The sequence below is a fragment of the Rhinolophus sinicus genome, chromosome 2 (assembly GCF_057876585.1).
Source record: "Rhinolophus sinicus isolate RSI-liver-muscle chromosome 2, RSI-T2T, whole genome shotgun sequence".
Taxonomy (NCBI): Eukaryota; Metazoa; Chordata; class Mammalia; order Chiroptera; family Rhinolophidae; genus Rhinolophus; species Rhinolophus sinicus.
The window spans coordinates 163898458-163923457 of record NC_142502.1 but is presented as its reverse complement, the minus strand read 5'-3'; the positions used below and the strand labels follow the sequence as shown (position 1 = coordinate 163923457).

The window sequence follows — 25000 nt, the reverse complement described above, 5'->3', positions numbered from 1 at the left end:
TGTCTTTTAAGGTCGTTGGAGGGGAAAGGACAGGAGGCAGTGTGCTTTGGGGTAGGTGCAGAGAAGCATCGGGTCCAGGGCAGGGATATAAAGGGCCGCGCGCGGGGCGGGGAAACAGGGACAAATGAGTGGGGGAAAGAGAGAGTGGAAGAGTTGAGGAAAAGTAAGGGGTCAGTAGGGACAGGGTTAAGGGAAGAGAGGAGGATAAGGGAGAAAAGTGAGGGCGGCGAGGAGGATTAAAAAGGGAAGGCGGACCACTGGAGAGAAGTGAGCACTGTTAGATCTGGAGGAAGGAAGAGGGGCGAGGAGAGTGAGCGGGGTGGGGGAACGCAGTGAGACCAGGGGGCTGGCGGGGAGGAGGGGGGCCAGAAAGTGCTGTCAGCTGGGCAAAGGCGAGGAGACGGGGGCCGGTGAGAGGGCGGGAGGGCAGTGGGAAGGAGAGAGAGGGAAGGGGGAGAGGGAGCCAGCGGGCCGGCAGCCGGGGGCGGGGAGGCCGCGGGAGGGAGGTGGGGGGCAGGTGGGGAACGCGGGAGGGAGCGCGGAGCAGAGCTGAGGCCAAGAGCATTGTGTCTGGCGGCGGCGCGCGAGCCCACCGGCGGCTGCGGCGGGGCGGGAAGCCATGGAGCCGCGGGCGCTCATCACGGCGTTCAGCCTCGGCCTCAGCCTCTGCTCCCTGGGGCTGCTCGTCACGGCCATCTTCACCGACCACTGGTACGAGACCGACCCCCGGCGCCACAAGGAGAGCTGCGAGCGCAGCCGGTCGGGCGCCGATCCCCCGGACCAGAAGAACCGTCTGATGCCGCTGTCGCACCTGCCGCTGCGGGACTCGCCCCCACTGGGGCGCCGGCTGCTCCCGGGCGGCCCCGGGCGCACGGACCCGGAGTCCTGGCGCTCTCTGCTGGGGCTCGGCGGGCTGGACGCCGAGTGCGGCCGGCCGCTCTTCGCCACCTACTCGGGCCTCTGGAGGAAGTGCTACTTCCTGGGCATCGACCGCGACATCGACACCCTCATCTTGAAAGGTGAGCGGCCCGCGCGCGGAGCACAGCCCGCGGCTCCCCAGGGGCGCGCCGGTCCCTGCAGCCGCCACCACCCCCACCGCGTCCCCGCACTCCGCTCCCAGGCACATTCTTTCATCCTTCCCCGCCGCCTCCTTTCTTTATCCCTCATTCCTTCGTTCTTCTCTCTCTCGCTCTTCTTTCTTTCCATGACTCTTCTTTCCCTCTCATCCTGTTCTTCCTTCTCCCCTTCCTTGAAGTCTGTGCTTTAGCGCCCCCCGCCCCCCGCCTTTATCTGCTTTTTCCTTTGCCTCCTTTCCCTCTCCTCGCATCCTTCGCTGTCTGTACGCCTGCCTGACTTGGAAGGCATGTGTCGATTTTCTTGAAGGTGCTCCCCATGGGGTAACAATCAGAAAGACCTGAGCTTTCCCAGTCGAGCTCCTTCCCTCAAGTTGTGCTTTCCTTTGAGAAAAACCTTTGGAAGAAAAGGGGTGCAAACCTCCGAAGTGGGGGGAAGGGGCTTTTTCTTGTGTCGAGCTGAAGTTGGTAGCAGATGGAACTGCTGTGGTAGCTGGCAGGCTAATGGGGAACTAAGGAGGCCGGAGGACTATTCCTGCAAACCCCCTAAGTGCAGGGTTCTTATGGATTAGACCGCAAATACACCATCCGTGCATGGGTGGAGGACGCTGGACTCAGATAGGACATCCACTTTTTTCAACCTTCCGGATATCTGGGCACACCACCCTCGGTGTCTAGGCACACCAGGGTGAGGAGAGGCGAGAACATGCCCAAATCCTTCAAAGTATCGCTTTCTGGGTTTGCACATGGAATCTCTACATAATCACTCTTGTATGTGTTTGTCATACCTTGTAGGGCTGTTTTGGTTGCTGTTTTGTTATTTGGCACTGAGTTGTAGAGCATCAATGTACTCTTATAAAACCTATGCAACACCTGGTCCCCGTGCCTGTAATCAGACAGTCTGATGTTTTTTTGGTACGCTCATGTAAAAATATTCATTGTGACAATCCTATTGCGGAAGCTTCCTTCTAAATTGCAGAGCTCCACCCTTAATATACATTCTTTTTCTTTGCGATGAAAAGAAAACCATCTTTCCCTTGGATTCATTACTGCTAAAAAAGGAAAAAGTCTGCAACCAGTACATTTTATTATTTAGTAGCCACTCAGGAAAGCAAAAGAACAGACTTGTGTTGAATTACAGGTTGGAATGGAATTACTCAGAAAGGAGGGGGTTAATAACATTTTGGCCGTCAGAATCTTATTAGTTGGCATATTTTTCATTTCTTAAGCATGTCAACTTCCTCCTTCCCATGGCTAGCTCAGCTGGGGACTGCCATCTGAAACCTGTCTGTGCATGGAAGGACTCCAGAGCTTTTGGGGGGAATCAGATATAGTAACTTCTCCTACAAAGAAAAAGTGCACCTTTTTCTTTCCTCTCCTAACTTGCATCCAAATCTGATTTCTCCTCATAAAGATGCTGCATAATTAATTCTGATAGTAACATAGTACATGAATAAACCGTAAAAGCTGAATTTGGAGGCTTGTTATGGAATGCTCATTTAGGCAAGGCAATTTTGAACGCTAAGCAGTGTAGTTTGTCTTTGGAAATGACAGACCTGTATTTCTTTACATTATTTCTATGCCTAGAGTATTTGATTGCATGTAAATTGGATATAGAATAATGCCTGCAACATAGGGGCAGAGTCCAACCCAATAGCAGGAGAGGGACCCTGCTCCTGGACACAGCACATTCCCCACCTGTTCAGGTGCCCTGGCTGGCTGAGGTGCCTAGCTCCTAGGCAATCCAGAATCAAATCCTAAAGACAGAAGAGACATTAGAAGTCATTGAATCCAACCTGCCACCCATTGTTCAATTCCTTCTTCTACAGTCTTTCTGACAAATGGTTGTCCAGCCTACGAGTAGCACTTTCATAAGACGGAATTTGTATACTAGTTAGAGGAATTCTATTTTTATGTGATGAATGCAATGTTTTAGATTAAAACAAACTCAGGTTTATAATATCGATGATGTTTAGCTAATCCTTTGTACAGAACACTAAAAAGTTCTAGGTTGTAATCAGAAGACATGGGCTTTGTTGCTGGCTCTGCTGGTCATTTGCAGTGTGGCCTCCAACAGGTGTCCGGGCCTCTTTGGCTTTCAGTTTCTTGTCTGTAGTATTAGTTGTTAGTAAAATTACATAGATTTCAGGTGTACAATTCTGTATTACATCATCTATAAATCCCATTGTGTGTTCATCACCCAGAGTCAGTTCTCCTTCCATCACCATATATTGGATCCCCCTTACCCTCATCTCCCACCCCCCAACCCCCACCCCCCTTACCCTCTGGTAACCACTAAACTAAAAAAATTATATATTTTAAAGAATTTTCTAGTTCTGAATTCTATGATTGTTGTAATAATAACAATGCAAATTTAGTTTCCTGGGAAGTTAATGAGCTGACATTATTAAGACACGAGGAGTTTGGAGAAAATGACAGACATCAGTACATTATAGGACCATAATTTGTTATTTGGAAGATGGCCAAAAATGCCTGAAGCACTTTTAACATTGCTACTCACCTACCTTGGGCTAGTTCCACAACTCCTCTAGATTTGTTTCATCATCTGTGAAGTGAAAGGGTGACATAGCTTTAAAATGAACAGCTATGAATAATTTGAGAAAGGAAAATATCACTAACATTTTCCTTTCTCAAACAGGTGACTTTGGCAATTGTAGTAGGTAAACATTTTCACCTTGGTTTTGGCATCTGACATTAGTGGCTGTGGTATGAATTTCTTAAATGAGTCACATATTAATTAGAATTTTACATCACATCTAATTAAAAAAACTAGATAACTAGGATCCCAAGTTCCATTCTTACTTTCTTTTCTAAATTATCTTGTTTATGAGTCCTAACATGTAGAAATTTTAATAATAAGGAATGAAGAAAAAGAGACTCAAATGGGAGAGTGGTGAGGAGTGGGAAAGGGTCACAAGAACCACCTGGCATATTTAGTGAGCTTTTGAGAAAAAAAAAGGTCAGCCTTTCTTCATTTGGACTTAGAGAGCAAAGCCAGGAGGTGGGTGAAAGTTGCAGAGGAAAATGTAGAGTTGATAATATGGAAAACATTCTTATAACTGGAATTGTTTGCATTTCCTGTTACTGGAGGCAGGTATTTTTGAGAGATGTAGAGGAGACAAGCATTCAATGTGAACAATGAGAGATTGTTTAGAAATGAAGTGTGTAGACTTTGTAGTATTAATCTACTTAAGAGAAATCGCATGAGCCAGAAAAACATTTCTCTCAATGGGACAAGTATTTGGAAAAAACCATCAAAGTCTGATTGTTACCCTTTCATTATGATTCTAGTTCACTTGTAGCCCAGAGTGACCCTCGAAGTTCTAGATTGGACCTTGAACTAGCTACCTCAATGAGAATGGAGGTGACGTTATTGATAAACCCATTAAGAACCAAGACTAGAGAAAACCCTATGCTATTCTATCAGGCTGACAAACGACCATTCACCAGCACAGTTTAAATACAGTTGTATTTCCTGCCACAAGTCCTGCTACTCACACTATGTTGACCAAGCCACATTTCACTATCTTGCCCACTAGGATAACATGGGAAATTACAAAGGCTTTAGAGACACTAGGTCTGCACTCTATTTCCATAGTTTACTGTCTGATGCAATAAATGCCCATTGAAAGCCTATTATGTGCCAGGTAATATTAGGAAGATTTTGGCTACATATGTGGGAGTTCTTTTGTATTTGAGTTGGTCAATTGACTCTAAATTATACTTTCATATAGGCCCTTCTTGCAGCTAACTTTTTGATGCTAAGGAAGCTTTGCTGGTCAGTTTTGCTGGTAAAAACTGTCTCCGATAAGTATGCAAATGAAGTTATCTTCCACTCAGCAATAAGAGGGGTAGATTGAGGGAGCCTAGTAGTAAGGAACTTGTGAAAATGGACTTAGAGCTAGAGCCACAGGCCCCTCAGTGACACTGGGTCTGCCATGGGTGTGAAAGAAGCCTTTCTTATGTGTGAAAGTCACAGAAAGTCAGTAAGGCAGGGGTGTGTGGCACAGATTGTGTAAGGAGCCCAGGAAATGAGAGGAGGTGACCTAAAGATAGGTTCTTCATTCCACATCACCCTCCTGTCTTGGAGGTTGGCTTACATTAAATTATGGCCCTACCACCTGCTATCTTTATGAAATTCTGAGTCTTAGTTAATCTGTCAAATGGAGGTGATAATATTTCATTCATTCCCCCAATTTATTTACTGAACAGATATATATTGAGAGTCAGGAATTGTTCTGGGTGCAGAAGATACAAGAGTGAACAAAATGGATAAAAATGTCTGCCCTCACTGAGTTTATGTCAAGTAGTGGATTTATTTTCTAGTGGATTTTATAGTAACTACTCTTAGTAAGTTATGGGATGAGCACTTTGGGAAGGCTGCTCGCATTGGGAGGTAAATGACAGAGAACACAGTGCAAAGTGATGGAGTGCTGTACCCTTTGGGGGACGCCCGGTTGTTCTGTTCCAAGTGTGATTCTTATGTTTAAACTGCTGGATGAACAGTAAAACAGGAGGACAGATGGAAGGAGATGCACTTGGAAAGATTATATAATGCTTCTTTCAGTTACTGAAAACGCTGACTTTCATAAATAAACATTGATGAGACTAGTGAATACATTATGTAGAACTTTGGAGAAATTAAGTTTGAATAGGAATTAGTCATGGAAATTATATCAAAAGTTCCAATTGTTCTGCCAGCCTTAACTTTACTTTAAAATTTTTTTTAATTAAAATTTTTCATTAAAAACAATTAACATTGCTTTTTCAAATATGTGTACCTCATTTATGTAAATCAAATTCTAATATTATATATTGCCTGCAATAAACTGAAGGAAAATTAATGCTGTAGTGTTTTGTTTTTATGAAATTTAAAATGATAGAATTTCAGACATATGAAGATTATAATTCTGTATGCCTAATGTTAACTTGTGTAAATCATTGGGGACTGAATTCTTGAAACTTGAAATAGAACATGTCCTTGTGGTTTTAGAAGCATTTTTCCTCTAATGAGATAAACAGAGATATCAAAGGCAATGGGACATAAATACTTTGTCATTTTGCTCTCCGCAACAAAAAAAAAGTTGGAGAATTGGTAGGAATTCGTTGGGTCTGTTTTTCACTCTGCTAATGATTTATCTGTTTCCCCTGTTGCTTATTTTCCATGAAATTAATAGTCCGTACAGGACCCACCAAGTTCTACCTGATAGATTGATGACTTTCTTCAGCTCATTTGTAGACCAAAGTATCATTTGTGTTGGAATAATTATCTCCCAAGAGCAGATATACCTAGGAATGCTGAGAGGCTAGCACTGTTTCTCCCCCCTGACCCATCAGTTCAGATATTATCCTCTGACCTTCTCTTGGACCAGAAGATGCTTTTGGCAAAACTTTTGGGGGTGTCGGGGATATCACTAAGACTTCCTTTTTATTTCTTTATTTCTCAAGGCAAGTGGTCTCCGAAATTGTTTTGAGCACCATTCTACATAATTTATTCATTTTTAAGTCACGTGCGTGGGCTGTACGAACACATCCATTGTAAAACACAGACAAAAGCAAATTTTGAAGGGATGTGGTAATAAATAGATATAAATGGAAGTTCAACTATTTCACCCCGCATTCCAAAGGATTGCTTGTGTAGCCCGGGGGCACGTACACAACTCCATGTTGAAGACTGCTTTTCTCACTGTTCATTAGCACTGCCAAATTTCTCATCTAGGCAAAGGAAGGAGTGATTTTTCCTGTCATGGCTGAAATTTATGGTGAGTCTCCCAGTGCGCTGTTATATCACACACAGGGGAAAGAAGAATATGCATTTTGTTTCTGTATCATTTGAGACATTAGACATAGGAATAAATGAACCCTTTTCAATTAAACAACTGCCAGCTCATACTACTTAATGATGAGATTTGTAGTTTTATCCCACAGTGTTTTGAGGCTCGCTGTACCCAAGTATGGTATTCTGTATTCTGACACATTCTATTGCTAACACTCCTGAAGGTTATGTTGAATAGAAATTAAATTCTTACTTGCCACTCTCCTATCAAAAAAAGATATTTGCTTCTATTCTTTCCATTTGCACACATAAATTGTCTTTTAAAGTAATTTATAAACACAAAAGTTGATGGTGTTTTAAGTGGTTTGTGATCAAAATTGCCAGAATCAATGACATTTGTATCCACCATGTTTCATGGGTAACATTTAGCAGGAATTGAGAGGGGGGGAAAAAAGAAGAGTTTTTGGTATGTCATAGAAAGTTCACATCCAATTATACCCGAGTTGCTGTGATTTTTTTCCTTAGCTACTGATTTTTCTTCTTCAAAGCTTCAAAAGAGCCCTCAACCTCCATCAGGCACACTGCTCATAATTGCAAGTGTTCTTGATTGCCATAGAAGATAAGCGTTTGTTGGGGGGGCATCTGGACATTACATTCCTTTGAGGGAATGAGGAGACTCCCAATGTCAATACAAAGTGGGAAACCATGAGGAATGGGAACATTGAAGGAATTTAGGCAGATCCTAGGGTTTTTCCAACAGTTACCAAGAATGAAAATCTCCTTTCATCTTTGAATATACCTGCTGTGCAGTATACCCCAGATTACTGATCTGTGACCTCTGCCAAGCAAACTGTGACCTTGGATTGTCTGTCTTCTTATTCCCTGAGCCCACCTTTCCATGTTACCTTATCTTTCAGGGAGATTCCTCTGTCCTTTAATACTCAACTGTGTGAACATCTGGGGCTCATTTTCTTGTATTATTTGCTGGTTATAAGAGTAAAAATAATCAGATTTGGTCATCCTCCTCACTTCCCACCCATTTGCAAAAACAACTGGTGAAATGGAAGGAAATAGTTGAAAACAACCAAACTGGAGGATTGGCAAATAATGCAAACAGGAAATCTGTCTATTTTGTAGTAAAGCATTAGCTCAGTATTTGGGGGGCAATTCAGATAAGATCATTTTAATTATGTAGACCTACTTTAGGTTTAATAAAATTGCATTTTCTACAGTTACTATTTTAAAAAAGCACCACCCCACTGATATTGTTGAAAGCTTTCCACAACTGGTTGTAAAGATTTGTATCAAAATAAAGCTGTTTGGACTTTATCTTCAAAACCTGGTCAAATTCACGACAGTTTATTTTTTTCGCTCTCTTATAGTATTTCCCTGTGGTTAAAAGTGATTGCAGTGATTAATCTGTTTTATTTCAAAGTTTTAACTAAAAGGAAGTATCTGAACTTCTTGGAACATGAGAGAGCCGGCATGAAGCTGACAGCCTTTGTTTGCTGCAGAGTGACTGGAAACTACACGCTGTACTCCATCTTTCTTGTAACTCAGCCAGATAAGCTGATTGCAGACCAAACAGAAATGTCATGGGGCACCCATCAGGGAATGCATTAGCAAGTGAAAAAAAAAAAAGGGGGAACAATACAAACCATATTTTAATTCCTGTTATCTTGAATTACTGAGGACACATTGAATTATTTTCTATTAACTTTCTGGATGTCCCCCAGTGTTCAGAGTTTTTAATATTTTGTTCATTGGTGAAAACTCAATCAACTCATTTCTCCTCTAAGGATCTAAAGGATGTAATATGTTCCCTTTTGGTTTCTCTAAGTTGTTTGTTACTATGCAGGTAGTAGACAGGGAAGAGATTCCAGAAATACAAGTGGGAAATTCTGAATATATAGATAATTCCAAAAGGCTTAACTGTCCCTTTACAACAGGTCACCGAACTGCAAATCAACACTGATGCTTTCATCTGCCATGCTAGTAAGCCCTGGTTTGCAGACTTAGGCTCTATAACAGTGGAACAGGCAGCGTAGGGGGTGTGGGGAGTGGGATGTGGGAGGCTGTATTTGGCTTTGATTTCCTTTGTCTACATTTTGAGGAATTTTTATTTGGTGTAGGGGATGTGAGCATTTGCTTCACTCAACAGTCAGCCAACACATGTTACTAGTGAGTGTTGGAAAAGAAATGCTTTTGAAAATAAGAGGCTACATAGTGACAAACATGGGTGCTCTGTCCTCCTTGTCCCTTGAGGTTATGCTTTCCTTAACCACACCCAGGGCAGTAAGGAAGCCTGGGGTGGGAATAGGTGGGGGGTGCTGTTGGTTAATTTGTGTTTGAATGCCATTTCTTAACCTCTTACAATTTTGAAAATTGCTCACAGTAATGTTTACAGTTGTCATGGAATTTTAAGTATGTGCATCCTGTTAAATGGTACTCAGTGAAGTTATCCTGAAAAACAACGGAATAGATCACTTGTCATGTGATTGAAAAACTATGAACTGGATCATCAGAGTGACAATTGACATAGAAAATAAACTGTAGGGGGAAGAAACCAAAAATATAACGGCCAATGGGAATAACTGAGTCTCGACCAGTTGGAACTCAGTGTTTGTTTCATGCCACTGATACTTAAGAATCACTTAATCCAGGTGATTTAATCTTTAGCATTTAACATATCGTAGGGAAACTTTTGTTTGGTGTTCAGGCAATAGAAGTATTGGTTGAAGGAACATAAAACTAACAAATACTAGAAAAATGAAGAGATAAGCTGAACTCAAGATTGACAGGACAAACAATGACTGCTAACGTGAATGTTTTGGAAAAATGCTGTCTTTTTGTTCAGGTGTTGGAAACAAACAAAAGACACAAGGAAACAGTTTAGTATTCAGCAGTAAAAGATAAAATCTAGCCAGAAGATGTCCAATGAAGAAGCATTAAAGTCATGTTGTGTTTCTAGACACACAGGAAACTGTTTAGTATTCAGCAGTAAAAGATAAAATCCAGCCAGAAGATGTCTACTGAAGAAGCATTAAAGTCATGTTGTGTTTCTTTCCTTTTTTTTCCCCTCAAGGATAACTTTTCTTTCTGAAACTCAAAATGATAGGAGGAAAATGGGTAAGCACCTGTAGAATCAGAGACTCATAGAGTTGAAAGGAACTTTGAGTAGTTATCCTTACCCCCCCCTTTTTTTTTTTTTACTATTATGCCCTTGATAGATGATTTTCACTTGTTTGTCAACTCCTGTCAATTACATGAAATTTCTAGTGTGCCACCTCTAACCCCATTCTTTGCTTTCCCAAAGAGTATTATCAGAATGCCTGGGAGGGAAAGGATGTTGTTATCAGCATAATCTCGAATTAGTTTTACTTTATAAAACAGTCTATCATTTGGACAGGGAGGCCCTCCAATCTTGTAGAAGGGGCTTAGAGACAGCAATATGATTGGCGGTGGGGGTGGAGACTTTATCCAGATGGGGTATTTTTCAGGGGTGGGGGTTTAAGGGGAGCTGATGGATATTGTGAGCATGGGTGCTTCAGTCATCCCCAGGTACAATCATTGATTTGAAAATTGGGAGCTGTACAAATAATTCATGACCTGTTAGTCTTCTGAACTGATCCCAACGTACCTGATTTGGGAAAATTCTTTTTTTAATGACAGGAGAAATCATAAAAGGTCACAGTTTTGCATGCCCTCCAAATATGACAGAGTTATTAAAACAAAAGTGTCTGAGAGGTTACCAGAGGGTAAGGGGGCTGGGGGGTGGGAGATGAGGGTAAGGGGGATCCAATATATGGTGATGGAAGGAGAACTGACTCTGGGTGGTGAACACACAATGGGATTTATAGATGATGTAATACAGAATTGTACACCTGAAATCTATGTAATTTCACTAACAATTGTCTCCCCAATAAATTAAAAACAAACAAAAAAAAGAAAAACTGGAAAAATAAAAAAGGTGTCTGAGAGGCCCTGAGAGGCATTAGGCAGAGAAGTTCTCTATTCTCTAAACCACACAGATAGGTGATTCCGCAGTAATATTTTGACGATGCCGTGGGGGAAATTGAGTGCTACTAAGAGGCCCAGATTTTCATTTTGAAAATTTGTGGTATGGGTGTTTTTTAGAGCAGGTTTTTATTTCTAAATGATCACAGAGTTCTTGTTGTAGCACTCTTCTAGTTCTAGTTGCAGGTTAAAATGGCAGACTTTTCTTTTTTTTCCTGGCCAAGTATTCTCCCATATATGTAGTTTTCTGGAGTTGTTTTTATTTCTGAAAAGGTCAGGTACAGCAGCATTTCTGATAAGTATGAAACATAATTTGGGTTGTGGGTCTAATGTTTAAAAACACAATTAGTGAAAGTGCTTGATAGACATTTATCCACTCATATAGGTGGGTTTATCAATTAAGGATCTTTTAGTGCCAAATAACAGAAAATCCAAATGAAAATGGTTTAACCTACAAGGAAAATGTATTATCTCCCAAAACAAGAAGTCTGGAGGAAGCCTGTACTTGGGGTGATTAAAGATTCAATGCTGTTGGGCGTTAGTAGCCCCAACATGGATGATTTGCCTTTAGGCTTATCTCTTCCTGCTCACAGCAGTGCAATGAATCTCTGCCTCACACAACAACAGTTTAAAGACTAGGAAGCCGGAGAGGCCATGCCCCTTTTTTGTGAACCCTTTATACAATAAATGCAATTTCCCAGAGGTCTCTCAGCAGACTTCTCATAGGTCTCATTGGTCAGAATTATGTCACATGACCATTCCTTAGCCAATCCCTGACAAGTGGAATGGAATTATCCTAATTTCTTTAGACCAGTCAAGCTTCCTCCATGGTGCTGGGGAAGGTCCCAGTCTTCCCTGGAAGCACTTGGCTGCCTGACACCTGGACAAAATCCGGCTTTTGTTAGCGAAGGAAGTATGACTGTTGTGTACACAACCATGGCGACTGTCACAGCAGAGAAATCTACATGGCAGTCCTGTCCTACTTGTGGTCATCCCATAGGTAAAACAGGACTGAGAGGAGAACCCAGCTTTCCTGTAGCTATTCCAGATTTACTATGGTCTCTCCACATCCTGCCCTGGTGCGCATAAGGGAGGAAAAACATCTTTTGCCCTCTACGCTCCTAAGTTCCCTGGTTTGGACCCTATAAATTAGACTGTCAAAAGACAGATTAATGAGGGAAAAACGAACAGAAGTTTAACATATGTATCATTATATACATGGGAGTACTCAGAGATGAATAACTCACAGAGGTGGTTAAAGCTTGGGCTTATGTAGCATCTTATCAAAGGAACAATACGTTTTTCGAGAAATGACAAGACAGAGGAAAAGGACTTTGAGATTCTAGGGCTGGCAAATTGTGGGAAGGCAAATACATGGGGGAAATTCATGGTAGATACGGATTAGTTTTAGCATTTTTTTTTAAATGCAGATTCCTCTGATACTGTCTCTTGGCTGATAAGAATCTAGAGCTGTCTCCAGTGATTAACTTCTATCTTTACTGGTGGGGGTAGGGGGGTGGCATCTTTGAGAAAGAAAATGAGAAAATCACTCTTTGCTATTGCCTGTGTCCTGATGCCTTGATAGAGGCACATGTTCAAAATTTCAGAAACTGACCAATTTGAAAAAAAGCCACTTTACTTGTGTCTGTATTGGGCTTGAATAATCCTTGAAATTTCTGTAAAGAATTATTTGCTTTCAAAATTGCAAACCTGGAAGGCCACCTGAGGAAGTGGTTGTTTAGCAGTGTGTGATTCTCTGGGCGCGTGGGATGTAGGGAGAGTGTATTAAGATGAACCCCAGACTTCTTGGCAGGATGTTTGTGTGAAACCACTGCAGGGCACCTCACGTTTCCTGATGGAATTGCTGTGCTCCTCTTGGACCTGTCATTTGAAACCAAGAGGCCTATATATTAAAGCTTGATATCTCTTTACAGCAGGAATTTCAAAGTAAGAAAAACAATCTGAACTGTTACAGATGGGCTGAGCTAGCAGGATTTTAGCACAGAAGCCTCAGAAGGTGGTGTATATCCACAAGGTATGTGGGTGGACATATATTTGGACCACCAGATTGCATGCCAATTTGAAGGTTCAAATAGAAAGAAAAAGCAAGAGAGCAGGCAGGAAAGAGAGGAAAGCAGGAAGGAGCAAATGAGCAGCTACTTGGTGGATCTTTGGAGAACCATCTCGATGGGATCTTATTTCTTTAAATATCTATTAGGTACATTTATCTTTCTAAAATGCAATCTTATCATATTTTTTCTTTTATTAAAAATCTCTGTCTGTTGGTTTCCTCAATAAATGAAACAGAATTACCAAATGATCTAGCAATTCCACCCTTAGGAATATACCTAGAAGAATTGAAACCAGAAACTCAAACAAAATCTATGTGCATGTTCATAGCAGCAGTATTTACATTAGCCAAAAGGTAGCTACAACCCAAATGTCCATCAACTGATGAGTGGGTAAACCAAATGTGGTCTATCTATATAATGGACCATTATTCAGTCCACTAAAGGAATGAAGTGCTGACACACGCGACAACATGGATGGACCTTGAAAACATTTTGCTAAGTGAAAGAAACCGGACACAACACAGAAGGCAATGTATTGTATGATTCCATTTATAGAAATATTCTATTTATAGAACAGGCCAATCCACAGAGACAGAAAACAAGGGGGAAGGAAGAGTGAGTGACTACTTAATGGGTACACAGTTTTCTTTTGGGTTGATAAAATGGTCTGGAAATAGAGAGTGGGAATGGCTACACAAGGTACTCAATGAAGTTGGATCCTATCCTTAAAATGGTAAAAGAGAAAAAAATCTCTGATGGTTTCTCACTGCCCACAGCTATAAGCCTAAACTTTTCAGCAGTCATAAAATAGCCTTCACTGTGTGCTTCCAATGACATTTCTGATTGTGTATACCCCAGCCACCTCTCCATGAAATCTAGGATCAGGTTACACCAGCCCATTTGCTATTCCCTCAAAACATATGTTCTTCGCTCTCTGTGTCATTGTGCATTCTATTTCCTCTGCCTGGAATTCATCACCTCCTGTCCATCTGGGCGCTCTTCCTTGAAAGCTTAGTGCCATTGTTATTTCCTTTCTAAATTTCTTTGACTATCCCTTTAGCCCCTCATTCCCTGCAGAATGAATTGCTTTATTAGCTGGGAGCCAATGTGCTTTATACATACTTCTATTACAGTACTTTCTATATTACATTGTGGTTTGTTTTCTTGTCCATTTTTCTCCTAACCTTAAGGCCAGGGACAGATGCCGCCCAGCTCAGTATCTGACACATGGTGACCTTTCTACAGAATGGCTGTTGAAAAAAATTGTATTGGATAGATTCAAATCAGTTATATGTGGTCCATTTTCTTCTCACCCACTTCAGAGTTTTTCATGTAGTTCAAGGACAAGGAGAAGGGAGAATTATTCTCAGCTTTCAAAGACTAGGACGTTAATAATTAATTCAAAGAAGGCAAAGTACTTGGCATTTAAAAAAAATAGTAGTAGATGTAAAAAAACATTGTGGTATGCTTTTATTTTTGAAGAATTAAAAAAAAAATCAGTGTAAAATTAACAGAGTGCTCCTTTATGAGGGATTTTTCTCATCAAGTGTTCTGAATCCTTAACTAAAGGATTATATTATTATTGAGGTTTTCTTGTTTTTATGCTTATCTCCATAGGAAGTCCCTATCTCCAAGGAACAGTTCCTTTGTCTCTGTTCTCTCACAGGACCTACTGGGGTGATTTTCAAATAATTAGGAACTCAATACATAGATGGTGTTTTGTCAAGTTCATTCTAAGTATTTCCATGTACAGATTTGGCATATTAGATATTTTTTTCCCCAATACAATCGTTGCAAGTCCAATGCTTCCTTTGGCCAGAAAGCAGAATAGCTGAAACAAATTGCTGAAAGACTCTGGGTTGCTGCCCTTCGTCAGTCTGTTCACTGAACTATTCTGCTACTCTATCAGCCTTGTTTCTAGGGAGGGTCTCGTATACTGAAAAAGACTGGAGAATCACTTGGGCCGCAGGAGTGTTCTTCCGACTCCTCACACACAGCTAGCTCTCCAAGAGACCGATGGCTTTGCTGACATTCTAAAGTGATCTCCCTCCTAGCAAATTTATCTTGCAGTTTATTGAGGTGACAGGAGTCAGGAGACTCGGGGCATCTTCTTCCCTCTACTATTAACTAGCTATATGACCTTGGGCAAGTCCCCTCACCTCTCCAGGTCTTCCTTTTCTCATTTGTAAATATAGAGGTTGTATCCGTGTAACCTGTTGGGTCTCTGGCAGCATTAACCGGCTGTAATTATAGAATGCCTAGATAACAGCAGCTTAATTAACTCAGCAAAGTGTAAGGAGAGGAAAAGGTCAGTTCTCTCTAGAAGCAGGAAGCCTTAGGACAATCCAAGTTCGAGAGCCTTTTCCTGTTTTCAGATTGTTCACCCACATGTCTTTCTTTTGCCCTTTGGAATGTGACAAGCTTTCTTATTGCTAATTTTCTTTTTTATTCCTGAGGGTTTCAAAGGAGAAAGCGGGACTTTCTATATTATTCCTGCAACTCTCTTCTGTAGGAGCAATGTTTGCCATTTGGTTGGAAGGACTCAGCTGTGTAATTTTTTTCTTCTTAGGTGATTTCATAGGGACTTGGTAATAATAAGTTATATCTGGTTTTAGGAACTCGAGTTAGAGTTTATAACAGAGCAAAAAAAAGGAGTACCCTTTGGAAAACTGCATAGCCTAATTTAAATCTGCCTTGCTCATTTAAAATTTTTTTGAAGACGTTTTGAAAAGATCTTGATGAAAGAAAGAAACCATATACTTTTTCTTTGTTACCACAGGAAAAAAATTCTAGGTGTATTCTTTTTTTCCTTCCTAAGAGTATTTAATACTCATTATCCACATAAAGTAAATGAGAAGTCTACAATTATGGGTTATGCTTCATTTTGTTCAAAAGTTTTAGAGATACGCTTTCTGAATTTAATAATCCACTAGAAGTTATATTTGATCACTTTAATTCATATTATGAATCTAGGTTATTCATTTTAATTTCTTTTTTCCCCTCAAATGATAGTTTAGGTGGCTAGCCACATAGTGTAATTGGCATAATAGTTAATTTCACTGAAAGCCCTATTGAAAAAATTTGAACATGCCATGACTTTCCTTGACCCCAAATTTCCTCTTTTATGCAGAGAAAAGGAAATACCCAGGTAACCTCTTTCATCATCCATGGCAATGATTATAATGGCAGATGTGCTGCTCACCTTCTGATCCTTGAGAGGACTAGTCGTTTTTACTTAAATCCTCCCACACAAAGCAGAGATCAGGTAGACAAGACGGGTCATCTGTGCCATCCCCATCAGGGTCAGGCTGGTTCTTACTGAGAGAGTCAGAGTGGGATATCCAGAAGACAGACTGTAGATGGTCTGGGTCTTGAGTGGACCACCTCACCTTTGCCTGTCATAAACGTTTTGGTCGTTTGGAAGACTTACTTAGAAGACTATCTAAGAGGAGGAAAAGAAACCAGTTGAAAGAAGGTCAACTAACCTACACTGAACGGTGATGGGGAGGATGGAGGAAAGGCAATTCCATGGAGAATGAGAGGAGAGCCATCAGTTAATGGTCTTAACTTTGGTCTCTTGCTTTGGGAATGTATTTAGAAAGTTTCTTCATCCTCTTGCGATTTTGTTTCTTTCCTTTTACAAACAGTAATAATAGGGAAGAGTCTTACAAAATCAGTGGGAGATTATGAACTAGGGAAGTGAAATTACTCTGTAGTAGCCCATGACAAGGAGTGCAATACCCATGGAATATAAGAAAAAGTACCTTAGACGTTCCCAGCACAATCACGCCACAAAACTCTAACCAGTTTTTACAGAGAGAAAAAGGAGATGTGTTCCCTGACTAAGCATATGCGTATGTGATGGAGGAGAATAACACTGGAACTGCTGGTAATTGCCATTTGTATATTGAGGGCATGTGTCTATGTCATAGGGGGGAGATGAGGAACCCGGGTACCAGGCACTACAGGCCTGGTCTGGGGTCCTCCAGCTACATGTACATGGAGGACCTTGGCAAGTCATTTAAATCTCTCTAGATCACAGTTTCCCACTTTAATAGCGAAAGGTCAGACTTCATGATTTCTAAGAGTTTTCCAAATTATTACATTTTATGACTTATTTAGAGCATCAGGAAGTAAAGAGTAAGTTTTCCAGATAGCTAAAACCTAACTTTATGTGCGTCAAACTTGTTTTTATTTAACTGGATGGATATATTTATTCAATGCATTTATGCACATCTCTGCTTTCTGAAACAGAGCATTAAATTTAACTTTGGCTTAATGACTCAAGGTTTTCATTATAAACTATGATGTAATACCTAGGTCTCCTTAGGGAATATAGAGGCGTGTAGATTATTTGCCTCAAAACTAAGTGACACAGTCTACTCTCCTTTAAAAAAATGATTGTGCTTGTTCTGATTTTTTCATGCTTGCTGCTTTTCTAAATATCGCTTCCTTCTGCTTCCGTTGTCTATCTCTAGCTGCCCCTTTTTATATTCTACTTTGCTGCTTCTCATGGGCTAGAAACAGGGGCCAAAGATGAAGTACGTTGGAATTATATCTGAAGTTAGGACAGATAGTCTTAAGGTGAGGTTTCAGGAGGTACTCCTGCAAGTGAAGACTTTGGGACTTTATTGTCCCTGCCTGAGGCCTTTGGGGTGCTCTGCTGTGCTGCAATAGGTGAGTCTTACAGTATCAAGGTATATGGCACTTCCTATTTATGGAATGATGGAAAGCTGTGACCATCCTTCCCAGAGGAGAAAAGGAGAATGAGAGCAGGGTAAGAATGACTTACCCCAAGGGACAATAGGAGGGCTCAGAAATAGAGGGGTCACCGGATGGGCAGATGAGTGGGTCTCTGAGAGTGTCCAGATGATTGACAGGCACTGCTAGCTCTCATTTGCAGGGCAACCTACCGTCTTCTGTTCACAGCCGTGGCTTGTTAGACATTCTCTCTTGTGACAGCCCATTACCACCTCCTTTAGAAAAAGCAGATACAGGGGGATTGGCAGTGGCAAGGTTGAATTAGGATCCACGGATGCTGAACTTCTAGTTAATTGTTATCCTATCGATCCTCAGGGCCACTTGCAGTAGATTAAGGAAATGTAAATTGGTTATTCATTTTCTGTGTATTTACATGTAAATGTCACTTTATTGGCTTGCAAAACACAGTATTGTCCATTTCAGCATAAATTTGGACACTGACTAATTTGCACTTGTTTAATCTGCAAGCTTGGCAATTTTGGGAAACCTCCTCCCTTCTCATCCTCCCTCCCCATAGTCTCACCTCACCCGTCCAGCAAAGCCAACAACGTTATGTTAGGCTATAAAAATACCACTGGGTTTCTCTAAAGCTTTCTTGAAGTTTTAAAATAAATAAGTAAAAATAATTATCACATAGGCCAGTCTCCCAGGGGGTGATCTTGGCTGTGTTTTCTGGGTACACAATGAAGACAAGCAGTCAGGCCTGGTGCTTTCCTGGGACCACAGCTCCCCTGCCCAGGAGGGGACAGGAGCTCAACCTGGGCAGGCAGGACCCAGGGGCTCTAACATCTGCAGCTCTGGCTTCATCTAGGATTGTGTTTATGTAGCTCTTGAGGGTGATGGGGAGATGTGGGGAAGTGATGAGTAATTGTAGAAATGGGACTGTGTATATTACCCCTTTTGGCATGGGAGTTGAGTGTGTCACTTTTGTGTCCCACTTGTGTTCCTCTTAACTTTATCCTCTCTTTTAGCACAATCAGCATGGGTGAGGATGGGCACAGTGTGCAAGCACCTTCTGCTTTCTTGCCTTCTTCTGCTGGCCCCTCCTCACTTCTAGAAAAATACTGTCATCACTGAGCACAGGATTCTGGAATAACAGTCCCTGCAGCAGTGTAGCCCTCGGCCTTATTTATTCAAAGTTGTGGATTGACTTCTTTATTGATCTAGGCTGATAATTATGCAGTCTGTTGGGCTGTCTCTAATTATTTTGGCTATCTTAATTATTGGATTGTGCATGATCTGTTCTGTTCAAATCATTTCTCCGCAGATAGAATTGAACCAGTTGAGGAGTGCATGCGTCTATCTGCCCAATGCCTGTCTACTTCTGCCTCTAGCCCTTTGTGTCTTGTTAAATGAATCATGTTGCTTCCCTGTTTTTCATTTTCCTTTCTGTGAACACAGAGAGAATGATATTTACCTTGTGGCTTAAGATGTAGGGTCACTAAATATCAGGCACTAGCAAAATGTAAATTGTCGCTATCAGTTTGATAGGGCTGTTATGCTGACTTCATGTAGTTGAAATCTTCATTTTTTTCTGATGGTGAACTTTCGTAAATACATTCTCATTGTAGAAAATACAGAAAACTGCAAAGAAGAAAACAGAAATCATCTATAACCCTGCAACTTAGTTATATAACCCTGTAAAAATTAGGACTTATGTTCATCCAGTCTTGATGCAAATATATACACAAGCATGTGTTTGACATAATACGATACATACTGCTTTGTATCTTAAGATTAAGCCATGAGAATTTCCCAATTTTAATAATTTTTAATACTTATATAGTACTTTAACTGTGGATGTATAGTTAATGAATAGTTAATGAATCTTTCCAGCTCCCTTATCTCCTCATATGCCCTCCCCGTTTTTCCCAACCGACAGAATCATCTATCTAAAATGAAACTTGATCATATCACTTCTCTGCTTAAACCCTTCTGTGGCTCCTGATAACTTACTGGATTGAGGCCTTACAGTGTGGGAAGGAGCTCTTCCTGTCTGGTCTCTGCCAATCTTCCCCCTTAGTGCTTTATTTCTGATCACTCTCCATCTCACACTTTATACACCAGCGATACCAAGCCTCCTGTCCATCAGCGCCTGCCCTCACTTTTGCTCTTCTGTCTGGAATGCCTATTCCTTCCCCAAACGCCACCAACCACCTGCCCTTGGACCTGGCTGACTCTGACTCAGTTTTCAAATTCACTCCAGGAGGCCTTCTCGGACCTCCCCTCACTGGGCACCTGTCTCTCTGGGCAGTTCTGCTGCGGCCTGCTTGTATTCTCCATTACTCAAATGACCGCTAGCCCCTTCCAACCCTTCCTCCACGCTGGGGCAAGAGTGAAGTGTGTTATGCTTGTTTGTTTTACAAAATCCATTTTGATCATGACTGCTCCTAGTTTACAATCTGTGATGACTTCCATTGAGGCTCACCACAGAGACCAGGTCTCCATTTGCCTTCAGTCCCTCTGTGGTCTAGGCCTCAATTTCCTCTCGAGCAACATCTTCCCTGATACCCCCTCCCCTCCTGTACCCCAGTCCTGCAGGCCTTCCTCTCCAAAGCCCCATATGTGCCCTTCCTTCTGCCTCACGAGGACAATCCTGCTCATCCTTGGGACGTCAGCCTTCTCAGGGTGCCTCCTGTTCGGTGGTGTCAGAGCACTGAATGCATCTCCTTTATGTCAGAGTTGTGATTTCACATCTATTAGTGCTATTATAATGCCAGTGTCCTTCACTAGACTCTAAACTCTCTGAAGGCAGGCCTGTGTTTGTTTTCATTCAGTTTATGGGTGGGGTTGGATTGGAAGAAAATCACAAGTTTCAATAGCTGAGATTAGACAAGCTCTACAACAAATCTGAGCTGGGTAAGATTAGTTAGTTAAGTTGTGACCAAGTGGGGTGATGCAGGAAGCATGGATTAAAGATGATCATGCCTAAAGAATGCCTTGGAATACCATATGAAATTAATATTACCAGCCTCATCTTACAGATTAATTAAGACACAGGGAATTTCATAAAGGGAGCAGGTGATAGGGCCATCATCCAACGTTAAGCCAACCTCCAGGATAGGGAGGTGATGAACACGGGGGTCCAGGCTGTCTGTTAGGAAGTGATAGACCTCCTGGGGTCTGGCTGAGGAGTCCCACATGTGTGTTTGCATGGCTCAGGCTGTGTCTGGCAGCTGGCTGGTGCATTGTGTGCACTTCAACCAGCCAGGCAGCCCAGTGGTGCCGCCAGAAGCAGGGAGCCCCGCAGAGGCTGATTTCATCTGTGCACATTTGTGCTCCTGGTCATTAATGGGGCTCTTTGGAGACCTTTTCATTGCTCTGCACAAGCGGGGGCAGCTGCTGGCCCAGGTGCGGGGGTTCTCAGAGGGCACTGTGCTAAATCCTGAGCAGGAAGTCACCAGGTGCTCGGACTTCGAACGAGGAAACAGAGGTGGCCTTTCTGCTTCTAGTCCGGGGCTTTGTATACAAGTTGGCCACCGAGGAGGCTGAGGACTGGGGGATACCCTGGAACATGGAGCCGCAGGCTTTGAGAACCCAACGAAGGCAGCACAGAAATCACTGGTAAGAGAATAATCCATAAAGGATGTTGCCAGAGAGTTTAAAAGAATTTCTTCAGAGTTTCTTAAATTAGATTTTTCTTTTAATTACCTAGTTATCCTTCAGAAACTTGGAACAGTCCCATTCCTTATCAACATATTCCTTGTCAATTATGCACAGGCTCAGGCTTCTGGTGCCGAGGGTGATGCTGAAGTACGAGGCAGCTGACAGTTTTTCCCCTTGGGTTGAGGGGACTGATAAGAATGCTAATGTGCTGTGCTGGGCTGAGCGGTGGCAGAAGGGAGCGGCCTCCCTGAGCCCAGGCCTGTGGGCGGGATGGAGGGCAGCCGGGCAGGGCCGCTGACCCACAGGGTGAATGGGGGTTGGGTGTTAACCTTTAATTTTTGTGATTCTGTGAAACTCTGCTTGCCCTCCCCTTCGTACTGCTATATCCCCAAATAGCTGATTGAAGTGATGCTTAGTAAAACTGCTTATTGGCACTTTTTCTTTTTTCTGCCCGGTTGTGTATGTCCTTCATAGTGCTTGATGTAAAATTAGGGCTGGAAACATTTTGTGGGCATGTTATGATGAGATGCGGGCTGAAATGTGTCATTGTTGTTGTTGGTGGTGGTCGTGGTGGTGGTGGTGGTGTGTGTGTATGTGTGTGTGTGTGTTTGTGACAAGATGCAATGAGGACGGTAGTATGGTACAGCTCTGAACTATACACATCTTGTCCTCTCTTTGTCCTCCGACAAAGACTTGTTAAGGCGAGATGTGATAAGCACAGGTGTTAAACAAAGAATTACAGCTCCCCTTCACACTGTCATTGGAGCTGGACCAGAAGTACATTTATATGTCAAGTGCAAGCACCTGATGGTTGTTTTGACTGAATTATGTGAGTTCTGATAGGAGGAAGAATGGGGACTTCAGCTTAGAGTGTGCAGTTGGAGTGGGGGGGCTCTTTCCCCACACATAGAGAGATTCCCATCAGGACAGGGCAGTTCCACTTGGTCAAGGGTGAGGTTTTACTTTCCTCACTTTAGGTGTTAATCATACTCCCAGTCTGCCCCAACCTTCAATCTGGGACTCATCTATGTCTAGGGCTCTGAGGTTACAGAGAGGTGGACTCTTTGCCCCCTCCCATCCTTCCAGTGCTTTCCTCTTTCTCCCCAGCCATTCCTCTGCCCCTTTGGGTTTTCCTCTGCCCCAGTCGGGTGTAGGCATCTGAACACCTGCTCAGCAAACAGGGAAAGAAATCTGCCCACAGAGCTTTGGACAGTGCTTTCCTGGAGCCTTGTGTCTGCTCTTTGTGGATGGAGGGAGTGTGAGAGCAAAAGGGGTGGAAATACGCAGATTAATATTATGATCAAAGCAATGCCACATGTCAATCCATCCCTGCCTGCTTTCTCCTTGTCCATGTAAGGGGACTAATTAGACATGATCAGACATAATCATAGTGACCCTCATCTGACAAGGTCTGTTAGTATATCTAAGAACTGGTTTTGGAGGCAGAGGCAAACTCAGTGCCAGCTCTGTCACTTGTTATCTGTGAGACTTCAGTCAGATTATTTAACTTCTCTGAGCCTCAGTTTCCTCCGCTGTAAAACGGAGGTAATGATAGAACCTGTCTCATGGGGGAAATGTGAGTCAAGCTCTCATGTAATAGCCTGGCGTGGGGTATGCCCTCAGTCAATTATCATCACTATTTCATAATGTGGCCGTAGGCAGGCCACTTAAGTGGTCTGTGCCTTGTTCTCCTTGTTTGTGAAAAGGGAAGGATGTCTGGCTTCTGCAACCGACAGAGATGTGGGAGAAGGCAGTCTGAAAACGGCAGAAGAGGCTATGTAATAAATAAGAGCATGCTTATCCTTTTCCTATAACCACACTAGCACAATCCTGGTAGTCTCAAAAGTGTGCTTATCTGCTGCAGATTTATGTCATGATTTAGTGATGTCTGTGGAGCTGTTGGAGGAAGCAGAACAGATGGGAAATCGTGACAAAGGCTGCCAAAGACAGAGGGCCCCACCGTGTCATCTTTTGTGGCTGCTGCAAGTGGCTTTGGGATTTGGCTTCTTCCCGTCATAAGGTTCTGCCATTGGAAGGTGGTGAGTGCCACCTTCTGCCCTTGTTGGAGTGAACCCTTGGTCATCCATTCAATCTGGAGAGTTCACTTCTTGTCTCTGGTACCTACCAGGCCACCTAACCATGAGAGGATGGACTGAAGAAGTTAAAGAAAATGAAGTTCAGATTTGTCACTTTTGCTTGATGACTGCTTAGCCTTGATCATGACTTAGAAAAAGTAGAAAATATTGCTTAAAATCAGTTGAGCTTGTTTTTTGAAATTGCTTTCCATAGCCTAGCAAAGCCCAGGAGTACAACTCTATCAGTTGGGGAGGGAGCCACAGAACAGGCTCTGCCTTTAGATCCTGCAGGCTGCTTCAAAGGGGCGCCTGCTTTCCATTTATCTTGATATGTGTCTGTGACACATCCCCTCATAAATCCAGTAGCCCATCTGGTGAAGGGGACATGAGAGCATTGTTCACAGTAGCAAATATGTTTAAATTTTTTTCACAGTCTGAGCAGAGCTATTGCCCTTGCTTATATTTTCATAAATTACCTCTACCAAATATTGCCTTCCTAATCTCTGTATGCAGTAGTAATTAGTCAATTCAGCTTGATCCAGGGATCATTTTCATAAAGGAAACAAACTTCTGAACGTGTAATTCAATTAGAAGGATTCTGTAAAGACACCTGGAAGTGACCAAGAGTGCATTGTTTTTAAGTATAATTTGCCTGGAACACTGCCAACCCATTCTAAAATGGCAGACTTTTCCCAGTAAGTTGCTCTTTCTTGAGTATTTGGGAAATTGCTAAGGTCACCAGTGTTTATAGGTCATCATGTGACAGGTGGGAGACATCTCTCTCTCTCTGTCTCTCTGTCTGTCTGTCTCCCTCCTTCCCTCCCCCCCTCCCTTCTTCCCTCCCTTCATCCCTTCCTCATTTCCTCTCTCCCCGGTTCAGAATTACAGTTTAGTTTCACTTTGTTCATTTTTGACTTTTGTGGTACCATATTCTAGATTCGGAAAGTAGGTCCTTCATCTGAAAGGCACTTACTAAATAAATGTTTATGGAACAAACGAATAAATGAATGAGTGAAAGAAAAAATAAATGATTGACTTTTGATGGCAAAAGAGTAGTGACTGAGAGTTGGCAACTTACTTTCTCCCAAATGCTGGAGATGAAGGTGAAATTACAGGTACATTTGACCCTTGAACAACACGGATTTGAACTGAATGGGTCCACTTATATGCGGATTTTCCCCCCATTAAATACTATTGGCCCTGCTATTCGCAGGTTTCACATCTGCAGATTCTACCAACCATGGATAGAAAACAGTTTTTCCACATTCCCAACCGTGGTTTCCCAACTGCAGATCAAAAGTGCTGTTTTCATTTGGGATCCACGGTTTGTCAAATTGGGGATGCCAAGCGCCCACTGCAGAGTCAAAAGTTAATGAGGATTTTCAACTGGGAGGGCGTCAGCACCCTAACCCCCCCCCCCATGCCTTGTACTAAGGTCAACTGTATATTGTTCAATCCTCATGACAACTCTATGAACTTGTATTACCTCTATTTTACGATATCAGAGTGGTTGAGTTTATTGCTGTAAGTCACACAGCTGGTTCCAAAGCCAATATTCTAGTTTACACCCTTCTTATACACACACATGTATTAAATGCA

General features: G+C 42.3%; 1 protein-coding gene across 1 annotated transcript in view; it reads left to right on the top strand.

Annotated features, from left to right (window-relative positions):
* The first annotated feature begins 524 nt into the window (after positions 1-524).
* The window catches only part of TMEM178A (transmembrane protein 178A), a 44148-nt gene continuing 19672 nt past the window's right edge, over positions 525-25000 (top strand). Inside the window, exon 1 of the mRNA XM_019742645.3 lies at positions 525-1019. Coding sequence (XP_019598204.1) covers positions 620-1019 — 400 coding nt within the window. The 5' untranslated portion in view covers positions 525-619. The remainder of the gene's footprint in view (positions 1020-25000) is intronic.